Consider the following 12,774-nt stretch of genomic DNA (forward strand, 5'->3'; position numbering starts at 1 on the left):
TACCAGTCCAATATTTGGCTCCAGGAAAATGGTCCACTTGTTTTTATAATATATAAAAAACACATAGCAAAGAAATAGAAATTGATAAGACTATTCTGTTGAGTAGGATGCATATCTATTTGCTGGAACCCTGTTGTGTACTTAAAGGCTTAACTCAACATCACACCCATAGTAGCTAGCAACACTAAGCACTTTTGCCCACACACTTTACAACTAGTCATGATGGGGAGCATGTGACCAACTGTGCAATCAAACTGCACAATCTGCTTTGCCTAGATGTAATGCCCAATAAAGGTATGCCAGTGAAACTTTACATTACGCTGCAAAGAACTGATGCTTTGCCTAGATGTAATGCCCAATAAAGGTATGCCAGTGAGTTCTGGCCAATACACTCATTTTATTTATTTATTTAAAATATTTTTATCCCACTTTTCTCTTTTAAAAGGATCCAAAGGACCCAAGGTGGCTTACAACACTTATTAAAAATAATCACTATAATAAGGCACATTATACAAAATGAACTATACTGCCAGCCTAATAGGTAGCTGTTACTAAACAGATGTTCTGGGACTAAACCTTCAGAATACTGGTGTAGACTATAAAAACTAACAGAAATCTCAGCCCTAACTCAATAGTGTGACATGACTGCTTACACATTACTCATAATAATCCTATGTCACCTTGGAAGAGTAACACACTTTGTCACTAACTGTCGTGGGCTGAAGCCCACTTCATCTGACCGACGGAAGCATCCACGTTGCGACAGCTATCTTCAATTTGGGTACTAATATACTGTTAATGCTAAATTCAAATATGCGAAAGGTAAATTAATAACCCGAATTCTGCCCCTCTGCAAATGTTACTTGTATTCCTCTTCTACCCACGCCCTTTTATATGTGTTTATTTTCGTACGTTAAATGACGAAGAGTAAACTACCAAAACACTCCTTTTGGCTTTTGGAAAGAATATGAGAACAACGCCCTTTGCGAGCACAGGTGTTCCCAGCGGCGCTTTTTCGTGCCTACGAACACCCGTAAAACCACCGTGTCGTTGCGCCTCTGGAACCTGCAGAGGGCAAACTGGACGCCAGGAAGCCCAAAGCTTGGTCGTCCCCAAAAGCACCCAGGCCTAATTCTCACCTTCTTCTCTAACCGGTCCTGAAACTACATTTCCCAACAGCCCTTGCAGCTAGGCCTTGTCGTTGCCTGGGAAGAAGAAGAGAAGGGGGGAGGTGGTACTCCTCCTGCGCCTCCTCGTGTGGGGACGAAGGGAGGTTGGAGGGCAGTTTCGCGGTGGGCGCCTGAGAGGGACGCGCTGCGAGTCCCTCGAGGGGCCATGAACCACTTGGGGTCCGTGCAGCAGAAGGTCCCCTGTCTGTTCGTCACTCGGGTGACGGAGGAGCCCTCAGCCAAGCGAGAGCGCCAGGTAGGGAGAAGGGCGGGAGAACGAATCAGCCCGGGCGCCCCCACCCCACAACACCTCACCCCACCCCACCCCAGGGCCTGTCAGGAAGTCGGGTACAAGGGGTTCCGCAGCTCGTTTTTGTATCCCATCCTGCTGCAGTGGCGGGTCGTTACTATAGTCTTCCTTGGGGGTGTTTCTTAGTTTGACCACCACCACCCCCGGCCAGTCATAGGTCTTAGTACAAAAAATTGATCGGGATTTGGTTCTTACCCATAATATTAGGGTCCACTAGTTTCTTACATGTTATGTGATGTAATGGTGTGGCTGAATTTAAGAGATACAATTTCAAATCCAGGCCAAAACATGACAATCAACTGCCACTGCCACAGTTCCTCAGTAGCTTCTAATTTCTTTTATCAAATGCCAAGAAGCAGTTTAAAAATCGCTAGAGTTCTCGTTAGCAGTCTTAACTCAGCTTGCTATATCTGTGCTTATTTCTAGTGGAGAAAAATATCAGATTTGGACAAGTGTGTTTTTTGGACTATAATGTCCTTTATCAACGTTGTGCACAATGTTAGAGGAGATAAAATGCTTACCATAATTTTATTGGTGACCTGGCTTCTAATTTCCAACTGAAGCTAGAGGACAACTGTTGTTCCCTTGATAAATGATGCATGGAATTTTTGTTGCTATGGATATTACCTTTTAAGATTCCATAACAAAAAGTTTGAATACTTCAAAATGGAGAAGCATTTTGTATTCCTGTTGTACCACTCTCTGAAAATGCTACTGAAAACTAAAGATGGCATTTTTTGTGTGTGTGGTGAATAAGTTTTGAGAACCTGTGGGCAGCATAGAATAATACAGATTTGATTAATAATAATTCCCCTCATTGTCTGCTAAAGAAAACTATAGTTCATGATGTTTTCTCCTCCTCAGCCTTTTAAAGTGTTGGCTACTGAAACCATAAGTCAGAAAGCCTTAGAGGCAGATATCTACAATGCAATTCCTACTGAAAAGGTGGATGGAACTTGCTGTTACATAACAACCTACAAAGGTAATGTGGAAAGCTGTATTAAAAGGTATAGTAGCAAAGAAGTAAGTATGTCATTGAATGTATGATTGTTATCTTCATTGTAAACATGCATGAAAAAGTATGCAGCTCCTAATAGAAGGGCAGTGCTTGGGCTTTATTGATAGTCAATAAAATAAGGAAAGTAAATGAAGTATTTGCTCATTTACTTCTGATGATGGAAATGAGTAGATCAGCTGGCCCTGTTGGCCATAGCCTAATGCCATGGTTGGTGAGTTGACTTCTGTGGACTGGCCTGCCCACCTGCATCTTTTGTGCTCTGGTTTCTTTCAGTACTGTACATGAATGAGGTTTCCCTTGCCCTATCCCACTTGCCAAAAGAAGACAGGCTATGTTGTTTTCTCATTTGTATTACATACTGTGATTTTAAATTTGCAAGCATGTGCATCCCTTTGCTGTTTTATGCAAATACAATTTGAGCACTGAGTTATTGGATATCAGGGTTAAATCCCCACTTGGTCATGGAAACTCATTGGGGAGCGGTGCTGGTAAAAGCACTCCCTGAAAAGACCACATACTTTGGAAACCCTACTAGAGTCACCATAAGCCATACCCAACTTAAGAGCACAACAGTAGCAGGGGTATGATGTGTCAGTCAAAGATACAAGCTCAGACGAACCCAAATGCATATACAGATGTTTTGTAATCAGTGGTCCAAACTATCTGAAAGAGTGCTTCTCTATTCACAAACCTATGTGGGTTTTAAAATCATCAGAAAGTCATTTCTTTCAGTCCTGTCACACTCCCAGGTCCATTTGATAAGTACACTCTTAAATGGTCCTTCTCTGTCGCTGCTCTCAAACTCTGGAACTTCCTCCCATGGGAGGCCAAGGTTGGCCTTTTTTTTTTGCTGTACTTTTGCAAGCAGGCAAAGGCCTTTCTCATCAGGCCGGCTTTTTCTCAATAACGGGCTGCTTAAGAGAGTTTTCCTTATTTATTTATTTATTTATTTATTTATTTATTTATTTATTTATTTATTTATTTATTTATTTATTTTAATGTGTATGTTTATTTTTAACTACATGAATTTAAACTGTTTTTGCCTGTTAGATTTTAATTTGATATCTGCTTAGTTCTTTCATGAAAGGGTTTTTTTTTTAGCTTTTCATCTTTGTTTTAATATTGTAAGCTCCTTTGGGTCCTCTTGAGGATAAAGGTGAAGTGTCTGAATATTTAAAATAAATTAATGTTTGATGCCACAACTGGTAGTCTTATGATTTCACCAACTACACAAGTTACCTTTGTTACATTATAGTTAATTGTAACATTTGTGATATTTTACTGATGCCTACTTAGCACACTCAGTTCTTGAGGTAGAACTGTTTGATTGTCCACTTCCAATATGCATCTGTTTTTATACAAGAAATGCATCCTTTATAATGTGACCTGAAAATCTAGATTCAAACAAAAAGGAATACAGATATAAATAGTATTTCTGCATTATTTAAAAAACTATTTTTAGGATTACTTTAAAATTGGTAGGTTGCAATTCAGCCAAAATGATGCACTGAAATCCTGTAGTATAAATACTTGAGAATAAATTTAAGTGAAGTTGGTGCCCAGACTCTAGATACAATCAGAAGGCTAATTCTCACCAGTGTAATGTGTAAGGTTTATGCATCCAATTAATTCTCACACAGAGACTCAAAGTATTTGATTTTAGTGAAGCTGTGACTGCATTTACTCAACTAAAGTGCAAAATTGTACACCTTTTAAAAATCACATTGACATGGTTTTAAATGTGAACTTTTGATTGGATTATATGTCTATGAATAATGACACCTATTGGTTTTACAGGCTGAAATCCTGTTGCCATACAGTAAGTTATGCTTTGCAAGGCTGATGTCAACAAAATATTTCCAATCTCTCTCTTTTGAAGGTCCTGAGGCTCACATAGGATCTCTTTTGTCATGGGGAACTATTTAATGACTGATAATTACTGCTTCAGTCATTTCAGCGGTGGCTATTTTCAGAAAATGAAATTTGCTAGAAAAAAATGCATTAAAAATATACTTTCTTTTAGAAATTAAAGAGTTTCACAACCTCCAATAGCTTCCCTGTGCAAGGGGATCCCACAGGAGCCTCATGATCTTGTGGGTGGGGTGTATGATTGGAAATGAACTATTTCCAAAAATATTGCTGCAGTTGATGATGCAACCTTCCATACCAAAGCTGCGCTAACTGGACTTCAGTCATCCTCTGTAGTATTAAATATACATAAAGCATTTTTCAAAACAATTTCTCAAAAGGATTTTCTGTGAGAAGCCCTAGTGTAAACTTCCATTCTTTTTGTAACTAGGACGACCATATCTCTGGGCCCGGTTGGATAGAAAACCCAATAAGCAAGCTGAGAAAAGATTTAAGCGATTTTTATACTCAGCAGACAATTCAGAAGGTTGGTAGTGATTTCTGTGGTAATTAATAGTTACCGTAACTTGTGAGACAGTGAAAACGTGATACGTTTCTTTCTAGCTCATCTGCATTAATCATTTTCTCCCAGTCTGTAATTTTAGCATTCACTCATTTCTCCTTGTTGCCACTGCCTGAAACTCTTATCAGCAAGAGTGCCAACATTTTCAGGAACTGGAAGGGAAGAATGAAATAATAATTCTTTATGTATGTATGTCCATAAGGTTCTGCCAACAATTCTTTAAAACATCTGTTGGCATTCAGGCAGTGGAAAAATGATGTGCGTACGTGCGCACGCGTGCGCGCGCACGCACACACAAAGTTCAATATTGTAGAGACGGAACTGTAGATTTTTTTAAAACTTTGGGACATGAGATGTCAGCATCACCTGGACAAATATGACCAAAACACTAATTATTTGTAGTTCCTAGAATCCATTCTGTTTACATAAACTTCTGGAGCACTGGTTATTCTAGATTAGCAGTTGAATGGGTGTCCTTTACTGTTCTGGCTACAGTTATTGGAACAATAGCATTATGCCAACAAACTCCAAGATTATCAAGGAAGTTTGATGTTTGAATCATGGCAGACTTTTACTAGTGGATTGTGCAGCAAGAACAGTTATCTTTATCTTTGTCTATTTGAATGGGATAGCAGAAATGTTGGCAGAACCAGCAGTTCTAATATTCACTGCATGTTTGTGCACACATACACACAGAACCAAAGCCTAAAAAAAGCTATGTAAGCAACTGTAGATGGCAGTATTTTTTTAAATCTCAGACTAAAATGCTTTCATGTTTGGTCAAATGCAGATGGTGTTTCTGTTACCAAAACTGAATTTCTTATACTGATTGTAGGATTTACTTGGAATATTGAAGAAGATTTTAGAACGGTCCCAGAATGCTGGATTCCGGCAAAAGAAAAAGAGCATTGTAATGGGAAACCTTTTCCTGATGAAAATGGACATATTCCAGGTAGAAACATGCAATTTTAGTGTTAGAAAGTCTATTCTGAACATTATGATAAGTTTTTTATTGTTCGCCTATGCATTTCAGTAGTTGATGACCACAAATAAATGCATGTTCAGTTGCAGATGCTGAATGGCAAATTACTCAGAGAACTTTATAGGACAGCATAAAATAATCTGAAGTCAACAGTAATTGTGAAATACTTCATAAAGTAAATGTCCTTGTGCAGATCTGCTTGTGTACAGCCTCTCTTGTTCAAAGAACGTTATTTATCTTGTTCATCTTCATGGCTGAGGAGATGACATTTTCCAGATTACAGTACAGTGGAATTGAAAAAAGAACAACACTTTCTATTGATTTTTGTCCTCTTCCCTGCTCCCAAACGTGAAGGAAAAATGAATGATTATTTGTCAGATGTGCATTATTTTATTTTCATGGCCATCTGCAAGAACATCTGGGTTGATTGAGTTGGGTAGAGGTTTGCATTCTTGCAGACTTGAGGTCCAAATTTGCCTTTAGACTTTCCGATAGGCTGCATCTGGAGAACCACTATTCCCACCCCTGCCGTTCCAGAGCACAAGAATATCCAGTCCTGGTGGCCTGCAGGACCAAAAAGGCTTTCTCATCCAAAAATGTATCTTTTTAAAATTTTTATGATTCTATGTACTGGAAGTTGCCGTTCAAAAATGTCCTACAAATAGACCTCAGCCAATGTGAGCCTTGGGAGGTACATGAAATTCATCACTAGTTCTCTGGAGCAGGTTTTAGTTGTGCTCAGGGAGTTTCATTGAGAAGAACGGATTCCTCTGACCCCTTTATGCTAGATTCCATTCTTTGCTAGGCTAGTGTCGGATACAGTCTTGTATTGTTTTGATAATATTTCTGTGTGTACACGTCCCCTTTCAACAATGCTTGGGATTAGGGGTATCGGACTCCATGTAGTTCAAAATCTGTGTATAACTTATGCAGCTATCCTCTTAAACAGAGGCATGATCTCTCCCGCTCCCCCTCCTCAAAGCAGCATGCCGCTGTAACGTCCCCCAACCTGTGTCAGCTTCCTGGCATGCCCCAGCACCTTCCCCAGCTTCCACATGGAGCTGCCATGGCAGGAGAGTGGGCTGGCTGGGCCACTACCAGAGGCAGAAGCACAGGCAACAACAGGGGCCTCAGTAAGTTGGAGACCCACCTTTCTCAGGCCATTTCTTGGATAATAAATTGCAACACAGTATTTATTAAATATTTATTATTGAAAAAAATCCATGTGTAACCAAAACAGTGGTGCTTGAAGTTGTGCAGTTCAAGGGAGAAGTGTATAACATTTATTTTCTTTTTGTAGGTTGGGTGCCAGTAGAGAAAAACAGCAAACAGTACTGTTGGCATACATCTGTTGTTGATTATGAATTTGAACTAGGTCTGGTTCTGAAGCCTCACACAGAGGAAACTGGTCTTTTGGAAATCAGTCCAGTGCCCTTGTCTCACTTTTCTGAGCACACACTCGAGCTTATTGGAACAAACATTAATGCAAACCCATATGGTAGGTATATTCTGTATCAATTAACTTAAGAGCATTTAAAAGAAATTTTTAACAAATGCACTGTGCTCTAATTAGACATGCAATCTTGTCAAGGAGAGCAGGAACAATAACTCTTTTGTGAATGAACACATAAGGTAGACTAATGTAAGTGTTTACAACTAAATAGAAATTATAGAAGAATATTTTTACATCAAGAAATTTGTAACAGTGAAAGCAAAAGATTACAATAAAAGCAGTTACTAGCATAATAAAATATTGATCACATTGTCATCAAATGTAACTTGCAAGGTTACCAGCAAGGAAAATGCCTGAGCAAAGTAAATGAATCATTAGTTGGCAGTACCCCCTCAACCTCAAATATGTCTAATCTCAGTGTGGTGGCCCTTCCATGTGTGTGATACAAAAGAGAAGATTGTACACTGCAATCAAGTGAACCTGTGATTTTTACGAAACTGAAGTCAATGAGTGACAGATCTCTCAGTAATTCTGGAGGGTGATGAATTGGATAGTTGGCTGAGATGTTCATATCATAAAGAAAAGATATACAGTGGTGCCTCGCATAGCGATTGCTCCGTATAGCGATGAAATCGCTTAGCGACGCTGTTTTTGCGATCGCAAAAGCGATCGCTTTGCAATGTTCCCTATGGGGAAATTTTGCTTTGCGATGATCGCAGGGAAGCGATCATCGCAAAGCCCCCATTTTCGGCCAGCTGATCGGCGATTTCAAAATGGCTACCGGGTAAACAAAATGCTGTTTTCAGGCACGGATTCCTCGCTTTAGAGGCACCGAAAATGGCAGCGCTATGGAGGATCTTCGCTTAAATGTGAGTTTTAAGCCCATAGGAACGCATTAATCGTGTTTTAATGCGTTTCTATGGACTTTTTATTTTTGCTTAGCGATGTTATCGCTTAGCAGCGATTTTTTCTGCATTAAATTAACATCGCTAAGTGAGGCACCACTGTATTGGAAAGCCTATGGGAAAAAGTCTGCAATTAGCCTACAGTAGTCTTTAAAAAAAACAGGAGACGAGATCTGAGGAGATAGTAAGGAAGTAGTGGTGAGATTTCCATATAAAAGCTTGTTGGAAGAAAGGTAGTCTGGAACAGAGATGGACAAACTATTCCTCACCAATTTTTGAAAACTTCGCTGCTCAGCATATCATTGTGCCCTATGAAGACGTTTGCCAGATTTGGGGTCCACTGGTGCTCCTGAACTTAATTGCCACTGAAGGATAGAAGGCTTTTCCAGTTATTTTTAAAAATGGTGTTATGGGGTATAAGAGTCACCCTCTAAGCTCAGAAGTTGGGTATGTGCAGCCCCCCCGAGCTCTGGAAGTTGCCTCCCCAGATTAGATATTACAGTGGGCCCTCGACTTACGAACGGCCCTAGTTATGAACGTTTCGAGTTATGAACCCGATCTCATAGAAAACAGCAGGCCCTACTTACGAACGTGTGTTCGAGTTACAAACAAACAAAAAACAGGCACGGGAGGCGGGGAAAGCGAGAAATTTGAACTTTCAGTTATCTGTTGGCCAGCGAAGAGGGTGCTTGTCTGCTTCCTTGCTCTTCCCAGCATGTACAGAGTGGATAGAGAGACAGTCTTCAGATTGCCTGGTACTGCAGATTTTACAGTTTTAAAATGTTTGCATGCTTGCTGGAATCTCTCCTTGCTGTGTGTGTCTGTGGGGTGTGTGTGTTCTGAATATGTCTGGTTAAAATGTGGACCCAGAGGGCATTTTTGCAATGGAGGCATGGGTCTTCCTGGGTGGATTTTACAGTTTTAAAATGTCTGCATGCTTGCTGGAATCTTTCCTTGCTGTGTGTGTCTCTCTTTGTGCTGAGGAATTCTGCTGGGAAGAAAACCTGCTTGGAAGCAGGGTAAAAATGGAGTTCAGAGCCATGTCTCTCTTTGTGCTGAGGATTTATGTCGGGCAGAAAGCCTGCTTGCAAGCAGGTAAAAATGGAGTTAAGAGCCATGTCTGTACTGAGGAATTCTGCTGGGAAGAAAGCTTGCTTGCAAGCAGAGTAAAAATGGAGTTCAGAGCCATGTCTCTCTTTGTGTTGAGGAGTGTTTTTCAAGGTGTTCTGTTGTCTGAAAGGTGTTCTGTTATTCCCTCTCTCATTTGCTGTCCCTTTCCCCCCCAGAAGGTGCTTGTCTTGGCTGAAAATGTGCTTTTCAAGGTGTTCTGTTGAAAAGGTGTCTGTTCCCTCCTTCCCTCCCTCTTTCCTTTCCTTTTTTTTAAACCTAAGTCATCTTAGGTTAAAAGAAAAAAAGAAAAAAATTCTGCCCCTAGTGGTAGGAACGGATTAATCGGCTTTGCATTAGTTCCTATGGGAACTAATAATTCGAGTTACAAACTGCTGCTCGACTGAAGAACCAAAAACAGCCGGAACAGATTAAATGGTTTTCAGTGCATTCCTAGGGGAAATGCTGATTCGACTTACAAACTTCCTTCCGGAATGGATTAAGTTCGTCAGTAGAGGGCCCACTGTATGTGGAGGGTTTGTGAGAAAGAGCAAAATATTAATTATATAAATTTAAATAATGTTTTAATAGGTTTAGGAAGCAAGAAACATCCTATACACCTTCTTGTTCCACATGGAATATTTCAGATAAAGAATGTACCTGCACTCAATCACACTGACATACTGGCTTGGCTTGATGGATGCAAAGAGGGGAAGATTGAAGGGATTGTATGGCATTGTGCTAATGGAAGCTTAATCAAGGTAATCCTGAAAAAAATATTAAAAGTAACAGAAGTTTTCTTGTCCATGTGCAGAAGCAGACAGTGCTGTATTCTTGGCATGCTGAATTCCCACCCCACCCCGCAACAGTGCTTTTTAAATTAAAAAAATAATGTTCATGTAGTGTGAGGCATTAGCAAATTAGGGCGAATTATCTGTCTATCCACATGTATTTGGTTGTTCTACCCATTTTTTAAAAGCACTGTTATGTAAAAATTAGTATATACACAAATATGTACCAATATTTTTAATGTGTATGCATGCTTATCTGGTACTTAATGCCAGTAATTTAATTGTTTCTTTTCTTTGCAGCTCCATCGACATCATCTTGGCTTGCCTTGGCCGATTGCACATCCTAATTTGATTTCTCAACCAGTTGTTGTAGACTTCAGTGGGGACAAATATGGCTGTAACTTTCAACCAAATACACTTTTTCATTATTTTTCAAAGTTGGATGGACAAAGATTCAATAGTCTGAGAGATATAATAGGTGATTATGATCAAATTTCTTAACAAGAGAAATAGAGCTATCTGCACAACTGTTCATTCCTTTTTGATGACCATTACATAAGGTTGTCAGGTAACTTTCAGCCCTTAGTTTACATATGGCTTAACAGCCCTCTGTGTCTCTGTGTGTGTGTGTTATTGCTTTTTCAGTCAATATTAAAATTATTTAAACTTTTGAATTGTTTTAAATTTATCCATATTTCAATGTAACATATATACAGTACCTGGATGTATCAAGGTTTTTCTGTTGAGGTTTGTAGCTACAATTACTAATTTGCACACAACAGTTTATTCTAGCAATATAGAACTAACAGAATATTTAAATTTGATTGAGCAATAGATGAAGCCATGTTACTGAAACCACAAAATTGCCAAAAAAAACAAAAAAACCCAACCCTGCTGGTATGAACTGAATAGTTTCTGGATTTGTACTTTATTTTATACTTTTGTTCAAGTGCTGGAGCAGAAAATACTTACAAAATAAATCACTTATAAAACAGTGCATGTATATATCTGAACTGTTACTCTTCTGTTAAAATACATAGACGCAGCCCTTTTAGGAAGGTGTGAGCAATTCTTTGTTGCAATGTATTTTAAAAGGAGTTGGCCATTTAATTTGTACATAGAGGTGTGTGCTAAAGAATAGACTCAGAAAATGCACCCAGCTCAGACATTTGTTTTAAAATGTTTGAGATCCTGCATTTTCTTAGAAATGTATGTGCTACAAATGTATTTGCACTATTGTCTAAATTCATTTTAAAATCTACTTAATCTTGATTATGGAGTACAGTACACTATTATGCTAAAAGACTTAGGTGTATGTACCTTAAATGTGTTAAGTGACACACACACACGCCCCAACTCTCTGGGACAGGAAATGTTCCATTGGTCAATGGATGGATATTATCATGTACAGCCTTTGGCTGAAATCCCATTATGTAGTTTATGGTGATATTTCAGAAATTATTTTTTCCCATCCCTACCCCTAAAGGTCTGGAGACTCCCTTTTGTTGCGAGAAAGTTGTTGGAGGCTGTGGAAAATCTTTAATTTCTGAAAATTGCTGCTGGTACAATTATCCCAACAATGGCAATTTTTGTGAATTAATGACACCCTACTGTATGTCCTATTGCTCCACAAAAAAAAAAAAAAATCTTTGGGAGGGGTTTCAGTGAAGCTAAAATTTAGTCTTGATTTTGAATGCTAAAACAATGAGAAATAAACTCATTCAATATGTTTGTAGAATTTTTATTAGACAAAGCCAAATACTACTCATCTGTCTTTTTGAAATTAAACATTTTAAGACAGTAAACAAGTTTTAAACTGTATGTTCACTATTTACATGCTACTTAAACATAGAAAAATAAAGTATACCTCAGATGTGGTCAATTTATTCCTTCAATGCAAACACCAATAAAAAAATATACAAAATATAACATTTAAAACTTAATAAATTAGCACACTATACATATATATACACAATTTCACAGTACAGTGGTGCCTCACATAACGATGTTAATTGGTTCCAAACAAAACATCGTTATGTGAAAACATCGTTATGTGAAGCACCATTTCCCATAGGAATGCATTGGAAACCGGTTAATCCGTTCCAATAGGAATGGATTATCCGGTTTTTTCCCTCCCCCCGTGGCTTGGATCTGACCCACGGCGGCTAACTCAGCCATGGCTTGACTCCCTAGAGTCCGGCCATGGCTGGGGTAGCCGCCGTGGCTCGGATCCAAGCCGCGGGGGGAGGGTGGTGGGATTGGAATGCCTTTCAGGCATCCCGGGCTTGGATCCCACCCGCCGCCGGTTAGGGTAACCGGCGGCGGGTGGGATCCAAACCCGGGATGCCTGAAAGGCATCCCAATCCCACCACCCTCTCAGCCTGCCCCCACAGCTTGGATCCAAGCCGTGGGGGGTCGCTGGGAGCGGACACCCCCCCACCCTGCAGCCGCCGCTTGAAGCCTCCCCGCGCTGCTTTCCCCAGCCATTCTCGGACGTCCAGGCGTCCGAGAACGGCTCGGGTAGGCAGCCTGGGCAGGCTTCAAGCGGCGGCTGCAGGGTGGGGGGGTGTCCGGAAGGTTTCCAGGCTTTCACCTGGAAACCTTCCGG

The 12,774-nt window shown here is 39.9% G+C and overlaps 2 protein-coding genes across 5 annotated transcripts in view; one reads left to right on the plus strand and one right to left on the minus strand.

The window, feature by feature from the left end:
- Window positions 1-1,277, minus strand: part of C5H12orf50 (chromosome 5 C12orf50 homolog) — an 18,550-nt gene extending 17,273 nt beyond the window's left edge. For all 3 annotated transcript variants that reach the window (XM_073000299.2, XM_078394814.1, XM_078394815.1), the window contains exon 1: window positions 1,140-1,277. The gene's annotated coding sequence lies outside the window, so the exon portion shown is untranslated. The remainder of the gene's footprint in view (window positions 1-1,139) is intronic.
- RLIG1 (RNA 5'-phosphate and 3'-OH ligase 1) lies at window positions 1,196-12,039 on the plus strand. 2 transcript variants are annotated; one of them, XM_020777655.3, is made up of 7 exons: window positions 1,196-1,425; window positions 2,344-2,461; window positions 4,797-4,892; window positions 5,764-5,880; window positions 7,211-7,408; window positions 9,967-10,136; window positions 10,467-12,039. In XM_020777655.3, exons 1-7 carry the CDS (start codon window positions 1,336-1,338, stop codon window positions 10,665-10,667), a joined length of 990 nt encoding a protein of 329 aa, XP_020633314.2. In that variant the 5' UTR covers window positions 1,196-1,335; the 3' UTR covers window positions 10,668-12,039. The 2 variants fall into 2 exon arrangements, with proteins under 2 accessions (XP_020633314.2, XP_020633321.2); XM_020777662.3 differs by having other exon boundaries at window positions 1,225-1,425; window positions 2,344-2,486.
- Window positions 12,040-12,774: the final 735 nt, after the last annotated feature.

The sequence above is a fragment of the Pogona vitticeps genome, chromosome 5, assembly GCF_051106095.1.
Source record: "Pogona vitticeps strain Pit_001003342236 chromosome 5, PviZW2.1, whole genome shotgun sequence".
Lineage (NCBI taxonomy): Eukaryota > Metazoa > Chordata > Lepidosauria > Squamata > Agamidae > Pogona > Pogona vitticeps.

What these genes read in the sequence shown, in the direction of transcription:
- RLIG1 (XM_020777655.3), top strand. Translation starts at nt 1,336, where the DNA reads ATGAACCACTTGGGGTCCGTGCAGCAGAAGGTCCCCTGTCTGTTCGTC. An exon ending in CTCAGCAGACAATTCAGAAG is followed by an intron (nt 4,893 to 5,763) that starts GTTGGTAGTGAT and finishes TACTGATTGTAG; the next exon opens with GATTTACTTGGAATATTGAA. An exon ending in CTAATGGAAGCTTAATCAAG is followed by an intron (nt 10,137 to 10,466) that starts GTAATCCTGAAA and finishes TTTTCTTTGCAG; the next exon opens with CTCCATCGACATCATCTTGG.